Consider the following 19,568-nt stretch of genomic DNA (forward strand, 5'->3'; position numbering starts at 1 on the left):
TGGGTAAAACGGGTATGGTCCTTGTCTTCATGGAGCTCATGCCTAGAGTTACCATGACACAAATTACCATTCTTTTGCCACGACTGAATTAAAAATTGCCATGACCAAATTTAAAATCAAGTGGGATGTATGTCATCAGAGGTAGAAAGTCCTCAGAAAAGGTGGAAAAAGTACTGGAGCTTTAAGCTGAGGTCACTGGGGCCTCCCTCTCCTTCCCTCATTTATTGCTCTAAATGATCCATGCTTAAAAGAGCTCACGGACTGACATCTTTCTATGCTTTCTATTGCTGTCACCCATTTTCGCCAGACCCAGATACTCTTCCCATTATGCTCAGATTACCAGGCAATCTCTCCTTAGTCCACCTTGCTGACAAAACCCACTTGGGGTGCATTGCATTCCAAGCCAGACTGGTTTTCCTGAAATACCACTTTCACTTTGGAACTCTCAGAGTCAAAGTCATCATGGGAAGACTTCAAGTACAGATGTGGGAGGAAATTCTTGATATAATACTGAAAGAAAAACAGGCTATTTATAGAAGTAGACACAGAATAATATTGGACTTTGAAAAAAAAATATCTGAGTGCCTATATACTTGCATATGAAGTGGTACTAGAAGGAATCAGTGTTGAAAGAAGAACAGTGATACTTTCCCTTAAGCCCACTACTTTCAGTAATAAGCATGCGTTATTTGGTAATTTAAATACTTATGCCTCAATCATATTCCCCTGAACATTTATCCGAAGATCATCACAGAAAGTAGAAGTCACAGTGAGAACCTTGAGGACGTGGGCTATGCTCAACTTGTCTTTGCATTTCCTGTGCTTCCTACATAGTGGCACGCAGTGACTTTTGAAAAGAAGGGATGAAAAAGAGAAGGAAGGAGGAGAGGGGAAAAGAGCAGTTTGGGACATGCGTGCTAATTTGTGCATGTGACTTAGAGCGACGAGGCCTCATACGATTTATAAGTCATCAACCCCTTGCTGGGGACTCACTGTCCATTCTGGGAGTTTACTGAGACTCACTAAGCACAAGGGACTTTGTCCACCCTAGAAAGAGGAATAAAGATTGTAAAGCAGAACTTGCCCTTAAGGAAAGATAAAGAACACATGCAACTACATAGGGTTCTAAAGCAAACGAAAGAGAGGGAGACAAACAGAAACAAGAGAAGAAGTGGCAGATGGTACTTCAGAGTGACACAGAAGGACACTCTGGTGTGTGGAGATGTGGAGAACACACAAAGCACACAGGGACGGAGCCGTTTCTGCAGAGAGGTGGAAACCAAAGCCAGACCATGACACACCGCAGGACCGTAGGCCCTGATGAAGACACACGCAGGAATGTGGGAGGGAAGGAAGGGTTAGCAGGAGACACACTCTTGCATGGGGTTGGCAGGGTTGGAGAGAGCTTATTTCAGGATAAGAGAGCGCTGAATGTGTTCTTACAGAGAGAGCGAGTCCAGGAAGATAGAAAAGGAGCACAGTTCAAAATTCAACATGCTGAAGAAACAAGCAAAGATGGGTCCAGGACGGGGGGCGGGCGGGGGGGGGGGGGACAGAAGAATAGTTGGCAGTGACACAAAGGTGTTCTGAGGGAGAGGAGGACAGCTGAGGAATCTCACAGAGGAGGGGCTCACCTTACAGAAGCGCGGGTACACGGACAGAGCAGACAGGCAGAAGAGGGTGAGAAGGGCGTTATGAGGGGAATTTCTACCAGGCTGACAAGGGACCGCAGCGCAGCCCTGGGGACCAATGGAAGCCAGACAGCATGAATGATGTTTCCTTCCCCTTCTCAGTTCACAAGGTCCTCCAAGCGTAAAATTGGGTGATTCCTACTCATGCATATGTATGAAAAGGCACTGTCGACGAAAGGTTTTGAAGCTCGAGGAAATAAAAACATCAACTCTACGTGAAATATTACTCACGACTAGAGTGAGGGACACTCACATCTGCCAGAGAGGCCAGCCTAGCAGTGACATTTCATTTTTATTATAAAAATACATCAAAATGCAGGACAAACTACATTTTCAGATAAATGAGGATTTGTTAGACCTATTTTATGATATGAGAAGTTAGGGAGAGAGCTATAGGCGGGGCTGCCTCCAGGTTCCTGGTTGTCAGTGTCCCCAGTTTAGCAGAGGCCCCTCGAAACCCCACACAATGGGAGGCTGGAGGAGGAGGAGATCTTCGTCCTTACAGAAACAGTAAGGGAAGGTGCAGACGTCACCCTGTCACTCACAAATCACACAGAGAGCACTTGAGACATGTGGATCATAAGCAAAGAACTGGCTCTGGCTCCAGGTCTGCACCTTCTGCCCAGTTTTTTTTTTTTTTTTTTTTTTTTAACAACACTCTGTGCCTCAAGCCCCTTCCAGAGTCTAGGGGAGTGGAGAGAAGGGAATGCACACAGAGTCTGAGCTGGGGGCGTGCAGCATGTGCAGGTTTGGAGGAAGGGGAGGTACAGGAAGGTAGAGTCATCTCTGCCTGGGAGGTATCTATCTGATTTTGGAGGGAGAGCATGGATTTTGGATTATTCTTAAGAGTCCTTAAATGCTGAGAGTGCTTTTTTGTCTCCACAAAACAGAAAGACTAATCGTTATAGCATCTACCTTCTCTCATAATTACGTGACTCTACCTAAATATCCCAGGTCAGGATTGTATATAATTACACATTTTGGAAAAAAATGATGCTTAAAAACTATGTATACTTTAAAAACCTTCAATCTTTATCCCATGGGATATCCTTTCCTCCTCCCTTTATAAGGGGAGTACTATTTCCTTTTTAAAATATATATTTGTATGGTCTCACTTAAGTTGTAATTCATCACAGCGTGGTTCTCCTTTCTTTTACTACCAAATGACTAAAAGACTGTCCCCACCTCTCCACTTAAACTGCTCCTGCAGAAGTCACCCCTACTCCACCCCAGGGTCTTTCTTCTGCCTTTACTCTGAACTACTCATTCTCCTTTATTTCCAAGTCTTTACAAATGGTGACTAGGACTTCTTCCAGTTCATTTCCATAAGGAAAAGGTACTGCCGGCGTGCTTTCTAAGTTTCAGCACTTGATAGGCACTTAACTTACCACATTCCCGAAGGTAATTCTGTCTTCCATTTTTGCTATCCAAAAATCATGTTTCTTTATAGGCAATGTATCTTTCTCCTCCGGATTATTTTAAAATATTTGTCTTTAACATTCTGTAGTTTCATTACTGTAAGTCTAGAGTTTAAGATTGATTTCTTCTTATTCATCTTGGTTGTAATTTGATGTGTTTCCCAAATCTGATGATATTCCTCTTTCCTGAATTTTGCCTGGCTGGATCATTGAACTTAGTTAACTCAATCATTTGAGTGAGGTAATCATTTACTTAGTTAACTCAATTGTTAACTAAGGAAAGCATACTACATAGGTACCCTGACTTCCCAAGAAACCCCCAAATATCATAAAATAGGTCTAACAAATCCTCATTTATCTGAAAATGTAGTTTATCCTGCATTTTGATGTATTTTTACCATAAAAATGAAATACACAGGCATATGAATAAGTGGGTTGTCTTGAAAGGTAGACAGCACTGAGGGGCAAAACAGAAAGGGCAAACGTGTGAGTGCCAGACAGCTCTCCAAACTCGTACCAGCTGTGTGACCACGGGGAGGCCACCTAACATTGCTGACGCTCAACGTCTTCGTCTTGAGAATGAGAACATAGATTCCACCACTCAGGGATGTTGCTAGGATTAAGTAAGGTAGCACAGGTCAAGTTCCATCTGACTACATTCTTAGAGGGGAAGGCTATAATCTAGGAACCACTTGTACCGATTTATTGCTGCTCAGCTTCAAATATGCCTTTCGATACATGCTCTGTGATGATGGACCGGATGTCTTTAGGTGTATCTCCTGTACAGTAAGCATGCTGTTAAGATCTCTCTGTAGAATACAAGGACACTGCAGGAAAAAAGGGCTTCTCTTGGTCCAGCTGCTGCACAGTTGGTCAGTAATAGGGGCATGAGAGCTTATGGTGGCATGAGTGCCCAGAGCACACAGTCCCTCAGTGACCTCACAGCCCCAGCCCAGCCTGGTGATAACCTCCCTGCAGCCCTCCCAAAGCAAACACTGAGTGTTCTGGGCCTCCTATCTGCAGTGATGCCCCAAGTCTCTGTGCTGGCCTGTCCCCTTCCCCCAGGTTTGTTTCTCATAGGTCCACTGATGCAGACACCGTCACCTACATCAACACCCCAACTCTAGCTGTGTGCCAACCTACCAACTGCAAATCACCTGTACCTGGCCCCCGGAGGATTCCTTCTTGTTTTCCCAGAGACTGGGACCAGCTCGAGCCTAGGCAACCCAGTCAATTTCTCTGGCATCCAGTGGTTATAATCACACCTTCTACAATAATGTCTAGGGCATCTTGGGGAGGGGTCCCCCCCTCCAAGTTTGTCCTTCCTTTGGTACTTTCCTCTTTATATCTTCTAGGCATTCTTTTTTTATAGCTTAAAAGTTCTGTATAATAAACTTCTCCTGATCGGACCCAGATTGATACACCACTGTTTCCCCCAGTGCCTGGCACAGTGAACAACTATACACGTTAGCTCTCCGTGCATCCGTTCTCTGACTTACTCAAAATCAAAACAGAGATCAATGTGGAAGGCCAAAGTTGGAACACACTTCCCCTAAATCCTAATCATCTCCCTAACTGTTTGGATGTTAATTAATGCCATTTCTGGAGACTGGCTGCCACCCCTATAGACACTCTACCGGGTTTGATCATTTAAACTCACAACTGGAAAATTACTTCCAATTTGGCTCCTGAAGACTTCAGGTCAGATTAATTTACTTCCTCTAGTTTAAAAAAGGATTTTTGTTTGTCTAATCATTAGTATTAGGGAACATAAATACCCTGAGGACTAATTTGGTCAACCATGTTAATTCTATCAGTGTCCACCACTACGACTAGGGCAGGAGACACCAACGCGGTGAAATCAAAATTCAAAAGCATGTGACTTCCATAATGGTACAATTATTCCAACACTATTTAACTTGTTTTTTTCCCTTTAAACCAGAAAGAGTAGAATAAGCATGCTAATGAAGAAAATGAAATCCAAAGTGAGTAAAAGAGAACAAAAAAAAAGTCTTTATTTTCTGGACCTAGCCCTATTCAACAGTCGGATTATCAGTGACTTGGATGAAAATATTATTATTAAAGTTGTACTTAACAGGAAACTAGGAGGGATAGTTAGGCTATTACTAGAACCTGATATGGTGGTTTTGTACTGGGTCAATTCAACAAAGCTAGAACTATGTATCTCAGTATTTCCTACCTTATAAAGTTCCTGTTTAGGATTGCCTGCAAGAGACATTTGTGTGAGATTTGGGAGGCAGAAGTGAAGCAGCAGCTACTATGCTCTAGAGGTTATCATTGGTCAGAGGTGGGAAGGAATGGATGTCAAAGTGCCAGGAAGTCTTTTAGATTTTTTTTTTTTAATTTGTCCTCTCTTTTCTGTGCTCTGTGCCCAGCCCTCCTTCATGACTATCAGCCTTGCTGAACACCAGTGAACACAGTCTCACCATCAGAAGCTTCCCTGCAAACTCAAAAGGGCAGCCATGAAGAGCCAACAGCCTTGCACAGACTTCAGCATCTATCTCCTTTGCCGTTCTAATCTAGCACATTCTAGCATGTGGTCATGCCTGGCTTCCTGCACATTCTGACTCATAACCTACATCAGGGTCGATTAATGACTTTTCTCTGACCCCTCCCATCTCCTACTGCAATTGTACAGGTCTAAGTCCTACAACAAATTCCTTATCACATAACACTTAACAGTTGCCCTGCTTCCCTGATTCACAAGAATTCAAATAGTTTATGAAACAAATAAACAAATGATAGCGTGATCTAATACGTAAAAAATAAATGAAAAACTCCATATCATGGGGGTAAAATTGTGTCTCCATATTTTACACTGACAAGACAGAATACCTGTTAAATTCTAACATATTTTAAGAGGAAATATTGTGTTCTGAAATTAAGAAGCCCAGAAAAATATAGTAAGAATGGCTTCAGGAAGTTGGGTTAACTGAAAGGAAAGAGAAATAAGATCTATACATTTGTGGCTCCAGAGATAAGAGCTAGGATAAATAGAAAACAATTACATAAACATTCAAAAATTGCTTTCACTTAATGAAGAATGCTGTAACAGCAAATCATTTCCTATAACAAAGAGGCATCCTGTCATAAAGAGGAAACTGGTTTAGCTGTCCACCATTGTGCTACTAACCTCTGAAAATTCCATGATTTTAGAGGTTACCAGGGGCTGGGGGAAAGGGCTATTGGGGAGTTATTGCTTAAGGGGCACAATTTCTGTTTGGAGTGATGAAAAAGTTTTGGAAACAGATGGTGGTGATGGTTGTACGACATAGTGAACATAACTAATGTCACTGATTTGTACACATAAAAATGGTTAAAATGGTGAAAGTTATGTTATATATATTTATTTTACCACAATTTTTAAAAATCCATGATTCTGTTATTCTGGGATTTTGTTATTCTATGTGAGGAATGTAAAAGATTTAAACTTTGACATAATAAAAAAACAAAACCTTGCTAATGTGCGTGTAAAGGCATTTCTTTGGAACAGGAAGAATGTATTTGTCATAGAGAAGTTTGCCTAAAGTGAACGCTTCAGTAATCCAGAGTTTCATAAAGCCATAGACAATCATGCCTTCGTCGGCAGCACTACTGAATCAAACCAGAGTGGTAACTTAAGGGCAGAAAAATAACTGTACCCATGAAAAGCTCACTTGTAAATGTTACCACATCACGATAAATATTCTCATTGATGATAAAACGGACCACACAGAGCTTAGGAAAAGTCCTTTTATCTACCCACACACAGATACAGACATTTACAGGTACACAGACCAAACATCACAATTTAACACATAAAACAAGAGTACCTAGGAGATTGAAAACACATTGGCTAAAGTTTATTTCTTTGTTCATAAATATAGGTTGCTAAATTTTGACAGATCGGGAAGATATTCACAAGACACCTAAAACCAGAGTGCCTACTGTGTGAGTTTGGGGGCCAAAGAAAAATTCAAAGTTTCTTTGGTGTTCCCCACCCACCAAAAAATATTTCTTTTTAGAAGTGAATGGACAGAATAAGACATACCATACTAATGCCACTTGAAAAAAAATCTCTGAAAAAGAAGCTACAGTAATGAAGACAGTGTGGTACTAGTGTCAAGACAGCCAATGAGATGAAGGTAACAGAATAAAGAGTCCAGAAATAGACCACACAGATATGGATAGCTGATGTTTAACAAAGTACAAAGGCACTTCAGTGGAGAAAGAATAGTCTTTTCAACAAATAGTGCTAGAACAACTGGATGTCCATTGTGGAGAGGGAGAGGAAAAGGGGGGAGGAGGAGGAGGAGGAGAGGTGGAAGAGGAAGAGGAGGAGAACTTTGATCCATCCCTCACACTATATGAAAACTTGAGTCAAATTGGATCATACACCTAAACATAAAACCTAAAACTGTAACTTGATGCTTTAAAAGAAAATAGAGAAAATCTTTATGACCTTGAGTTAGGGAAAGATTTCTTAGATATGACACCAAAAGCATTATCCATAAAATTTAAAAATGATAAATTGAACTTCATCAAAACTTAAAACTTTTGCTCTTCAAAACACACTATTAAAATAAAACACAAGCCAGACTTGGGGAAAATATATATAAATCATGTATCTGATAAAACTGTGGTCCCCAACCCCCAGGCCGTGGCCCAGCATTGGTCCGTGGCCTATTAGGAAAACAGGGCCTCACATCACTGCCTGAGCTCTACCTCCCCCGACCCCACCCCAAGTCCGTGAAAAATTGTCTTCCATGAAACTGGTCCCTGGTGCCAAAATGGTTGGGGACTGCTGTGATAAAAGACTTATATCCAGAATTTATAAGGAACTCTCAAAATTCCATAAGAAAACAAAATAAGCTGAAGATTTGAACAGATGTTTCAAAGAAAGATATATTAATGGCATATAAGATGAAAAGATTCAATATCATGAGACATTAGGAAAATGCAAATTAAAACCACTATGAGATACTAATGCATACCTATTTGAAAGGCTAAAATTAAAAAGACTGACAATACCAGATGTTAGCAAAGATGTAGCAGAACTGGAAGTGGTGTCGCACTTGAGAAAGCAGTTTGGCAGTTTCTTAAAAAGTTACACATGTACCTACCATATGACTCAGCCATTCTACTCCCGGGTATTGACCCAAGACACAGGAAAGCATATGTCCATACAAAGACTTGTATATGAACATTCATAGAAGCTTTAATTGTAACAGCCCAAAACTGGAAACCACCGAAACATCCATCAACACATGAATGGCTAAGTAAATTGTGTTATGCCTCCCTCCAAAAAGATATACTGTCTATTTATACAAAATTCTAGTAAATGCAAACTCATCTATATAACAGAAAAGAAATCAGTGGTAACTTGGGGATGCAGAGGTTAGGGGAATGGAGTGGGGAGAGGTGGGAGGAAAGAACTACAAAATGGCACGAGAAAACTTTTCGGGGTGACAGATACGTTCATCATCCTGACTGAGGTGATAGACTCACAAATGTATACACGTGTCAAATTATACCAAATTACTCACTTTAAGAAGATTCAGTTTTTGTATGCTAGTTATGCCTCAATAAAGGTGTTAAAAAATAAACAAAATCAGCAGCTTGTTTGGGATATGTTAAAACTTTGGGAAAAGTCCTTTCTTTGAACCGGTAAAAGGGCAAGATTCAAATTCATGATCAGCATCCACAAAGAGGTCACATTTTTATATATATGGTACCAGCATTAAAAAAAAAAAAAAAAAAAAAAAAAACCAGGAAACTCTTCCCAACATGCAAATGACAGAAGTCTGTCCATTTACATTCTTCAAACCAGGCTTCGATGCAATCTATTTCTTACAGCCTTTTCTCATACTCAAGTCAAAGGTAATTAATTGCTCTCCCTGGTGAATCACCATCACACTTACGCTAATGCTCAGATATTAATTCAATGCATTTATCCATCCACTCATTGCGAATGTATTAAGTGCCTCATATGGGCCAGACACGGGCTTGGCACCAGATACATGCAAAAGTGAAGAGGGCATAGTTTTTCCCCTCAAGAGCCTCACAGTCTAGTGGCAAAAGACCAACATATTAAAAGAAAAGGAACAGTAGTACTATAACAACCATTTCGAGAAACATTAAAAAGTACAGCAGGAACCCAGAGGAAGAAATTCATTTTGTTGGACACACTATCTTGTACCATGGTGATACCTGTTCAGGACTCCATCTCCCTACTAGACTAAAACTCCCTGACAACAAGGAACTGTGACTCACTCACTTCAGTAATCTACTAAATTACCTGGCACAGCACCTGGCATGAGTATTTCACACCTGTATGTTTGTTAGAACGAACGGAAATTCCATTTCACAGGCATCTGCTCTCTGACTAGAAGGCAGGGCTACCACACTGCCAACTTCACCGCTGAGTTCCAACCCTTATCCACTTTGTCAACAAAGGCATGGCAGTAATATGAGAGGAAACAAAATCAAAACCTTACTCAAAGTCCCCAAATTCCTAAAGGAATGGCCAGTCTCCTAGTGAAGAAAAACAAGAAGCAGGTAGGGGTCAGATGGGGCTTGGTCTGCATAGACCCAGGACACAAGAATGACACCCATAATTCAAGGTCTGCCATGGTTCCCGGGAGAGCCCTGGCTTTCTGCATGTTACTGCCATCTGGGGTTCTTCTGCCCAGGGAAATACACATGGCTGGCAGCCATTTACTCCCTAGGGGAATCATACCAGTCTCATTAGGAAAGCAATTTCTGGGTGTATGTCAGTTCAGTCTGCCACAATAAAGCACCACCAACTAGGTGGCTTATAAACAACAGAAATTTATTTCTCACAGTTCTGGAGGCTGGGAAGTCCAGGAGTAGGCACCAGCAGATTCATTGTCTGCTGAGGGCCCCCTTTCTGGTTCACAGGTGGCAGCTTCCAGCTGTACCCTCACACATGGAAGGATACCACCATGGGGCTGGTGAGCTCTGGGGTCTCTCTCTGTAAGAGCACGAATCCCAACCATGAAGGCTCCACTCTCATGACCTAATCTCCTCCATTGGTCCCAACTCCTAATGCCAACCCCTGAGGGTTAGGATTTCAATATGTGAATTTTGGAGGGACAAATACATTCAGATCATAGCACTAGAGATGACATTTGTGACTTTCTGCCTTCCCACATAATCATGAAGCCCTCACCTATGCTTAATTTCTAAAAGGGCAGAAAGGTGGAAGAGAAAACTGTAGGAAATTGTGAACAGAGGGTGATGGGAAAATCCAGTTTACTCATTCTAATCACTATAAATGCAATTATGGAATTTAAGTTAGGACAAAACTAGCACAAATTGAAAAGGTCTCCAATGACAACTAAGAGATTTGAATTAAACACCAAGCAGAAATACTCCATAGCTAGTTAATGCAATCCAGCATGACCAGAATAATTTTCTTCTCTGTCTTAAAGATAAGACAGATTTACTTCTTGTACTTACGTCTAATAGAAACATGTCTCAGAAGGAAAAACAGTAGTTTATTTAAATGTGTCTGGACCCACAAGCCGACAGATGGCTCCAGGAGAAGGCGCGGGTGCCTGGGGCCCAGCGATGTCCTGAGCACTGGACTGGGCTCTTACCTGTAGATGGGGTCCTGCATCACCAGCATCTTGCTCTCATCCCACGTCCACTCCTTTTTCTGCAATAGAAGAAGCTGTAAATGAATAAGTTAGGCTTGTCTTCCGCTACAGAACCAGGGCACACATTCAGCTACTAACACTTAAGCAAACACAGGCGCCTAGCTCTGGCCTGCCTTTTTCCCCCTCTAAGAGGCTTCGAGTTGACTGTTCTAAAAGGACAAGTGGAAAATGTCAAGTGTCTGGTCTGATCAGTTTCCTTCAAGCACTTTAGGAGAGTGTCTCTCCAGGGCATCAAAGTTAGGCAGGAGCCAAGGAGGCCTCAGGGGACCCCAGGCAGACTCCAAACAAAAATTTATTGGAGAAATCATAAGAAAAAATAAAGACTATAGTCAATCCAGAGGAGCGGGAGAGGCAGGAGGAACAAAAAGGAGAAGGGGCCAAAGAGAAGCCTTCAAGAGATGTGACTGATGCTATTAACATGCAAATGAAATGTAGATCACACCCAGCCTCCCTTAAAGGGGGAGAACAGCGCCAGAGAGCCAGGTAAGTTAACTAGTACCTTTGCAGAGTTACTCACAAGAGACTGTTCATTCCGGCTGCTAATCTAACTCGCTGTGAACACAAAGGAAACCCTGCTAATCTAACTCGCCGTGAACACAAAGGAAACCGTCTAAACTGGGGATGAGAATGAAAATGGGGATGAGGGGTCTGAGGACAGTGGATTCAAGCACAGTGCTGGATCAGGGCAGTAGCACCAGCCACAGCCCTCAGATCTGCTCCCAGGTGCGGGGACAGAGAATCCTGCTCCACCTTCACTGGACTTTGTCACAGAGAGAGGCTGTCCAGGGAAATCAGAGAAGAACACGCTCATCCACAAAAGAAAGACTGGTAGCGGGGAGGTAAGGAAGTATAAAGTGGATGAACTGAGTGCTTTTGGCTTGTGGATTCCTCAGAGATAATACACAGGGTGGCAACTCTCAAGGCATATCAGGGTTTGGAGACTGTTAGGCCTCTACTAGGGACTAGGAGAAATGTCCAGGCCTTTGCCGTGACGTCAGAAAGAAGCATTTTGTCAGCAGCTGTACCCAAACACAACACCATATACACCCGGTGCATGAACACACACAGACACCTCATTTAATCCCTGAATTTTGATTCAACACCAATCTGAGCCAAAGAGGTGGGTTTCAGGCTGACTTATAAGCATTCAATATCTGAAAACAAAAAAATTAACTATTTTTTTTTAAAGATGTCTTCCTGTAATTTCTACTGGCTATTGTATAAAATTTGAATATATGAATGACCCATTGGGAACAACACAGAACAAGGAAACTAATCCCTTTTTCTCAATAAGAACCCCTTCAAATATATAAATACAGCAAGTGCAGAGCTCCTTCTTTATACTAAATAATCCCAGGTTTTGTAAACATCCCTCACTTGACAAGTTTTCCAGGCTTCTTGCTTCCACAGTTGGCTTTCTTTGTACGTATTCTGCTTAACGCGGGTCCCCATGAAAACGTGGTGCTCTGAACTGGATCCCTGGTCGGCACTGTATAGAGACGCATTCCTTCCAACGTTCCAGCCATGACACTACTGCTAATCCAGCAAAGACTGGGTAGCATGCGTTAGCTGCCTCATAGCTGGCACACATTAGGCTGGTTTCCAGTTTATGCACTGAAATTTTTCAGTGTTAAAGTCCAAATACTTGGATGCCCATTTTAAACACACGATATAACTGTTCACCGTAAGAATCCTTCATAACAGCAAAATAATGTGTTTAAAATATGGTTTGCTCTTGGGGCAAATTTTTCATGACATAAATATTACATTAAACCATATCTACAGTCATGACCACATACTCTGCCTGCGTTTTTGATTCCATTCCGGCAGCAATGTTTATGAAGTACCTACTCTCTGCTGTCGAGTCCATCTACTGACTTTATTTCAGCTATCGTATTTTTCACTTGTTATTTTCTACTTGGTTCTTCTTTATTTCTTCACTGAGACCTTCTACTTTTTCACTTGTTTTAGGACTGTTTATAGTTGCTCATGGAAGTGTTTTTGTGACAGCTGCCTCAGAATCTTAGATAACTCTAACATCTCTGTTATCTTGGTGTTAGCATCTACTGATTGTCTTTTTTTCACTAAAGGTGAAAATTCCCCCGTTCCTGGTCTAGTGAGAGATTTTCTATTGAAACCTGGACATTTCGAGTATTATAAGGCCCTAGATGTTATTTAAGCCTTCTGTGTTAACTGTCTTCCTGTGACACTGCTCAAACAGGGGAAGGAGGAAGAAGTCACTGTATTTCTGCCAGGTGGGGGTTTAGTCCAGGTTTCCCACTTGGCCTCTGACACCCAAGGGAGAAAGGGGCTCCTCAGACTGGTGGGTGTGAGTGGGGGTTCCAGCTCCCCATTAGCTTCCACTGACACCGCCTGCCCTGAAGAAGTGGGAGTGTCTTGTGACTGCTCCCATGTGGCCCCCACTGACAATATGTACGATAAGGGGCCTCACTGTCCCTGTGCAGTGGTGGCAGTCTAGGTTCTCCATCTGGTCTCCTCTGATACCATATGGGAAACAGGGGTGAGGCGGGTGGTGTGGGACACATTACCAGCTGGCACGGATGAAAGCCCTAGCACCCTTCTCGGCCTGCTGCGACACCACCCAGTGGGGTGGTTGTGGCACCTCATTACAGCCCAGCAAGGTGGAAGTCTAGGCTCCTGGTCAGCCACTGCTGGCCTGAGAGGTGGGGGGCTGGTTTTCGGTGTTGTTTGGCTGGAAGGGAGTGATTATTGTCTAAAAGTTGTCTGCCTCGCTATGCTGCCCCTTTCTCCTCCTCGGGCTTGTGAGAGCAGGCTTTTGTTGGGGCTTTTATGTCTGTTCCCATAGGCACATCTGGCTTGCCAGCTTCTTCAGCTCCAAGTCTGGGATATATGAGGTGAAAAGAAAACCCAGGGAACTCACAATGATGTAATTCCTTGGGTTCTAGCCAGGCTGCCTTCTCTCCACCTCTCAGAATCTTATGTTTATTTTACATATAATTTCCATGGTTTTCAGCTCTACTTAGCAGGAAGAATGGGGAAAAGTGCATCTACTCCATCTTCCCAGAAGCAAAAGCCCCGTTCATATATGTGTGCGTGTGTGTGTATATGTATGTGTGTAATAAGACTTTTTTAAGAACTACAGTTGCCTGAGCTTCACCTCTTTGGAGACACAAATACAGTAGGTTTAAGGTGAGGCTCCATAATCTGTAGCTTTAACAAACACTTCAAGTGATTCTGATGTGACCCTAAGGTTTACTGTATCCCAAAGAAAGGTTAATTAGAAGCCCCCAACCAGAGGCTCTCTTGCACACACTGCACACTCCTCTGGAGTCTCAGTAAGGCCTGGCACAGGGAGGGGCCCCTGACATTCCAGAGACAGTCAACTGGCCATGATCCTATTACCCCTGACCCTGGCCAGGGCGCACCCTCAGTACCACTCAATGAGTGGTTGCTGTGAATGAAACACTGGGTGGGGTAACAGCAGGGGCTACTCTGCTCCTGAGGGACTGGATCCTCACTTCTCTCATGTTCTTACTATTCAAGAAAGTCTGCTCCTAAGTGTCCTTGCTGCTCTGCTTTGAATTTCAAAGTTAGTAGAGGAGCAAATGACTCCATGTACCAAAGAGGCCATGACACTCCAAGACATTGCCACATCCACGGTCCCTTTCCGAAGAAGGCAGCCCCAAAGATCGTTCTGTGTGCAGGTGATTTGGTTTATGCTCGGTGCATGTAATGAAACCAACCTTGCTGACCTGATGGTGACCGATGGGGCTGAGGATCCGCACCTGACGGACCATGGGGAGGGCGAGCACCCCTGAGGGACTGGCATTAACATGCCCAGTCCTTGAGCTGTACAATAAAAGGATCCAACTCTACCCAATCAAATCCCCTCTTTGGGGAATATCAAATCCTTGACAGAGTCTAGGCTGAGCCCCCAATAACGGCAGACCGTTTTTATGACCAACACATATATTTCCACTCAAATCGGCTGCAACGCTGAGAGAGGATGCACTGAGCACGAGCTCATGGTCCCTCTGAGCCCCACGATACACCTCGATCAAAGGTAACCTGGGCAAGGCTCTTCCTTGCAATTTTAAAGACTGTAACTAAGACATGCATTAAAAGGAAAGGATAATGAGGCAAAATAATACAGATCAACTATTTTCTTTCTCTGGCAGACCTGAATAGCAGGATGTAGAAACCAGGCTCCTGGGGCACCTTGTGTTAGTCTAATAAAAATGGCAGGGTCTACAGAAGCCAGAAATACTTTACTTTTAAAAGAGGTCCCAGCACCCATATGGAATATCCTGCAGAGGGAGGGGAAACCACAAAGCTCTTTTTACCTACGTATTTTCCTTTTCTGAAAAAATCCCATTAAAATCCAGTCTCCTCCCTTTAAAGGTCTTACAGTAATCTTTGGATAATTATATTAAATCTATGACAAGATCAGGAAATTGTTACGATAATCCAATGGGTTTGGGGTTAGCGGGGACTCACCAATGTTTTGGTTATTCAAGAACCCAAGGCAAATGTGGTTGGAGCTTTTTAACCCAATCTCCTCAAGGCCTGAAAGACAATCCAAGAACTTTAGAGCTAAAGAGTCTCCACCTCTCCTACACATCCACTCTACATCTTCCTACCCTACTTCTTTCAAATAATACTCTAAGCAGTGCTGTCACTAAAGCAAGATGTCTCCCCTCGTTGGTAGCCCAGTCAACACTAGAACCAAATTCTCCTGACTTTTAGACTAGTGCTGACTCCACTGCTCTGGTCCAATTCAAAGGCAACACATACTATGATGGATGGCTGAACTTGGAGGGAGGCTTCACATAACATGTCTCACATGACTTGTGTACATCACCAATGTCTTAACTCAAGAACAATTGTCTTCTCTCTTGGTCTAAAATGGTTTCTCTTAACTCCTCTATTTTGCATGTATTTTACATATTTTAAAGAAGAAACGAAAACACCACAAACCACCCCCTACTCACTTTTCTATATGGAAATACTCTTCTAAGGAAAAAAAATCTAGGAAAAAATGTTTGAAATAAGGAAAATAGGAAGGAAACCTAATTTTAATCAAAGATGGCTTCAACCACAGATAGGAGATATTATTACTGAACAATAACTATAGCCAAACTCAGTTTAACAGTTTTCAGAAAACTTGCATAGCTCCAGGCTATACATGAAATACCGCCCCCCCCTTTTTTTTAAATGCTTGAAAATAAGGACTTGGAGGCTTGGTAGCTATGTGGGGGAAATCTCAGTTTTGCTACTCACTGTCCAGCATTGGCTGTGGTCTCCATGGCATACCAGGAAATGAAGACGATTTCAGTCTAGATGGGAATGGAAGGAAGCAGGAGGAGGAAAGGAGGTGGCATGTACTTCTAAAGCTGTCAGCACCTCCGGGTGCCTTCTGGGGAAAGGGGGCCCTTCGCAGCCTTATTTGCTGCAAACAGCTCAGGAGGACCAGTGGGCCTGGGCAGAGCAGGGTGGCCTTCAGCCTCCTTCCACCTCGAGTCCAGGCTCAGGCAGAGCCTTGCGTGGCCCCACTGGGAGCACGAGCACTAGGAGCAGCAGTAGCAGGGAGGCCAATAAGCTAAGCGCTCAGGGAGACGAAGATCTACCTCCTCACTGGCTCCAGAAATAGAAAGGAATGGAGGAAGAAATCATGAGCAGGGAGGGAGTGCCTGTTGGTGCAGGTCGATGCCCAGGGGCAACTGCCTGGCATTCGGCCACACACCCCCCTCTGTGTGAGTAGACATGTGACTCCTTTCTCTTACTCCTGTCCCCTTCGTGCCTGCCAAGGATATCCGTGGCACTGCTAAGCCTTAGGAGGTCTCAGCACTAGAGTTTATTAACCCGTCTCTCTCTGTACCTCTCCTTCCTGCTTCTCTTCTCTCTTTGTGAATTCCTTGCTCCAAGGTAATTTAAAAAGTCAGTGAGATACAGTAGCTGAACTTGAAGGCAGGCTCCACTTCATATATTGGCGAGTCAAATTCTTCTGGAGAAATGAAGGTGTGGTCACAAGAGTGTAGCCCACAGACCTCCAATGACAGGGAAGCCTGACCACGGGCCCCAGCTGCTGCACTCTGAAGTCCACCATCTCATCCATTCAGGGGCCATGCACGGAGGGATACCAAGGGAGGCCTGCTCCTGGGAGACGTGGGAATCCCCTGACAGATGACGAATTTGGCTTCAGAACTCCCTGAGGTCTTGCCGTGCCTTCCTCAGACCACACTGCAGTCTAAGAACCTTTCTCAACCTTCCTTCCTTCCCTCTCTCCTGCACTCAGGGGCAGACCTGCCCTGCAGTCTTACAGGTATCCCAGCCTTTCCCAGATGTCTCCCATTTTCTCCCACAGGCATTTACTACTATCTCAGTATTTGTTCTCAGAGAACAAAGACTAACACAAAAAGTGAGAAGGTGAGGAAGGAAAGATATAGGAAAGTCATCTTTATCTGCTTCCTTTTCGATTCTCATAAGAAGTTTCCTAGTTGATATGGGGAAAAAGTCCTTTCCTCCATTTAGGGAAAGAACTTCTTCATATTGCTTTAGATTATTAAAATTGCTCTCTACCTTAAAGATGAATACTGAAGCTCAGTTAACTTATTTCCCTCCAAGGCCACCGAGTCCAGTGGTAAATAAAATCCAACGCTTCTGTCTCTATCCCCGTGATCTCTTTGCTACTACAAAAGATGAAATCAAAGTCATTCACTCCCACTGCCAGGAAGTGCTTTGCTTTCAAGAGAGGAAGGGTTTACAGGGCTTGCTATGTTGGCTTTTGTATGACCACGAACAAGGTAATTTGCACATCCTTGATACAGGATCTTCTCTTTCCTTTATCTGCTGAGTGCATATGTCAAGTCCTTCATGGAAATTCACAGCCATTTTGCCATTCCAAGGGTCCTGGCAAGCAATGTTACGTGGGAACTGGTTTAGAGGTAGGTCTGCCTGGAACAGTGCCAGCAACAGAAAACAAGACTTGGGAATAATTATCACAGTAGTCCTGCGCCTTTTGGAAGCTGGGAATGGATATGGCATCTTTGAAGCCCTTCCTGAGGAACTCAAAAGTAGAGGAGCAATCTGTACTGACATTTTTTTTTCCTATCCCTACTGAAAATTATCAGTAGGCACATCACAGAGTCTACAAGTTTCACCATTATTCACATACCTAACAATGGTAACTTCTTTAAAAAAAATTGAATAATAAAAATTTAAAAGACTTCCAAAGACCATATAAACTCAGCTTGAAAAGTTCTCCATGCTTCTAGACAGAATGGGATTAGAGTGAAAATAAAGCTATCTCCCACTTTCAGGTACAACCTGTGGATATAGGAAAATGCATTTCAAAAGCGAAGCACTAATAAATCCTTGCACAACACAAGCAATTCCTAACAGACCTGTTTTAAAAGTAGCAGAAAACAAAGAAGGCCAAGAAACACAACATGGTGGAAAGAAGACTAAGTTTAGGGTTTAGAGTCACACCCTGGCTCTGTCAGTAACTACCTGGGTAGCCTAGGGACAGTCACTGGACCTCTCTTATCCTCGGTTGCCATGTCTAATCAATTAGGGGATCAGACCGGATCATTTCTTAAGGGCCTTCTCCTAAATTCTGGCTGTATAATTCTGAGTGCCTGCTTTGCTTACCTAGTTAGATCCGAGTTCTGTGTTTCCATAGTAACTAATACTACTGTTTGGGCAGGAAAATAGTTTCCTTGTGCTATGATACACCCACGACAGAATACAGGTTAGAAGTTAAAGACCTTGGTTAATTAATTAGACAGTTCCCATAGAGTAGCTTGTATCTATAGGAGTCTGAAGAGATTACTACACACACACAGCAAGAGAGTAGTGGAAAGAACCTGCTTGGGATTTAAGCAAGACAGACCTTGTTCGAACCTTGACAAACATGGGCGGGATTTGAGATCTTGGGCAAGTTGCTCAATCTTCTTTTGCAAAACGAGGATAAGAATGGAATCTACCTATCGGACGGCTGTGAGGATTTAATAAGAGTACAGTGCACCAAACAAGGCCTGGAAAACAGCAGGTACACAATGTCAGTGTTAGCTATTATCACTAGCTGTTCTCGTTATCATCTTCATGTGTAATTACTGACATCAGTTTGCTTCACTTTCCTCCCAAAATAAAATAACATTTAGGAGAAGACATGGTCCCTGACCCCTAAGGGCTCACAACCCATGAGGGAAAGAGATAAATAACTATAATGTAATCTTTTAAGACCTGCAATAGACCTATGTGTGCATATAGTGCCAAAAAATAATTTTGCTGGGAAGGGTCTATATCTAACACCCCTATATAACCCACACAGTTCCTTGGACATGGTAGACAAACAATGAATATCTGTTAATGAGAACTATGGAGCCTTTCTAGAATGCTGCCTTAGGGCATCCCAACAAAGTTACTGGTTTATAAGAGAAACCACATGAAACTGAGGCATTTTGGGTCCTTTATTGGAAAAATCCTTGGATGAAGTTCAAGACTCATCTTTCTTATTCAGGATTCCACTCCCTAGCAAATGACGCTAGAGTATGATTCCAATATTATAATAAATAATCATGTATTTCTATATACACAGAAAAGATCATTACTTGGGCCTAGCTGGGAGTTGAAGAAAACATACTGATTGAGAGACAAAGTACAGCTAACTATCTTAGTAACTGGGTTCACACCACAAATTCAACCAAGATTCATAAGGAATTTGAGATTCATTATCTGCTGGCATCAGTTCAAGATTACAGCATTTTTAGATACTTCTTAAATATAACCAAAAA

The 19,568-nt window shown here is 42.8% G+C and overlaps 1 protein-coding gene across 2 annotated transcripts in view; it reads right to left on the reverse strand.

Moving 5' to 3' along the window:
• LOC105806455 (uncharacterized protein C1orf226-like) overlaps window positions 1–19,568 on the reverse strand; it is a 285,411-nt gene that overhangs the window by 70,670 nt on the left and 195,173 nt on the right. Inside the window, exon 4 of one of the 2 annotated variants that reach the window (XM_012639579.1) lies at window positions 10,732–10,805. In XM_012639579.1, the coding sequence (XP_012495033.1) occupies window positions 10,732–10,805 (74 nt within the window). The remainder of the gene's footprint in view (window positions 1–10,731; window positions 10,806–19,568) is intronic. The other variant, XM_012639581.1, reaches the window with a different exon arrangement.

The sequence above is a fragment of the Propithecus coquereli genome, unplaced genomic scaffold, assembly GCF_000956105.1.
Source record: "Propithecus coquereli isolate 6110/MARCELLA unplaced genomic scaffold, Pcoq_1.0 Scaffold140, whole genome shotgun sequence".
In the NCBI taxonomy this organism is placed as follows: domain Eukaryota; kingdom Metazoa; phylum Chordata; class Mammalia; order Primates; family Indriidae; genus Propithecus; species Propithecus coquereli.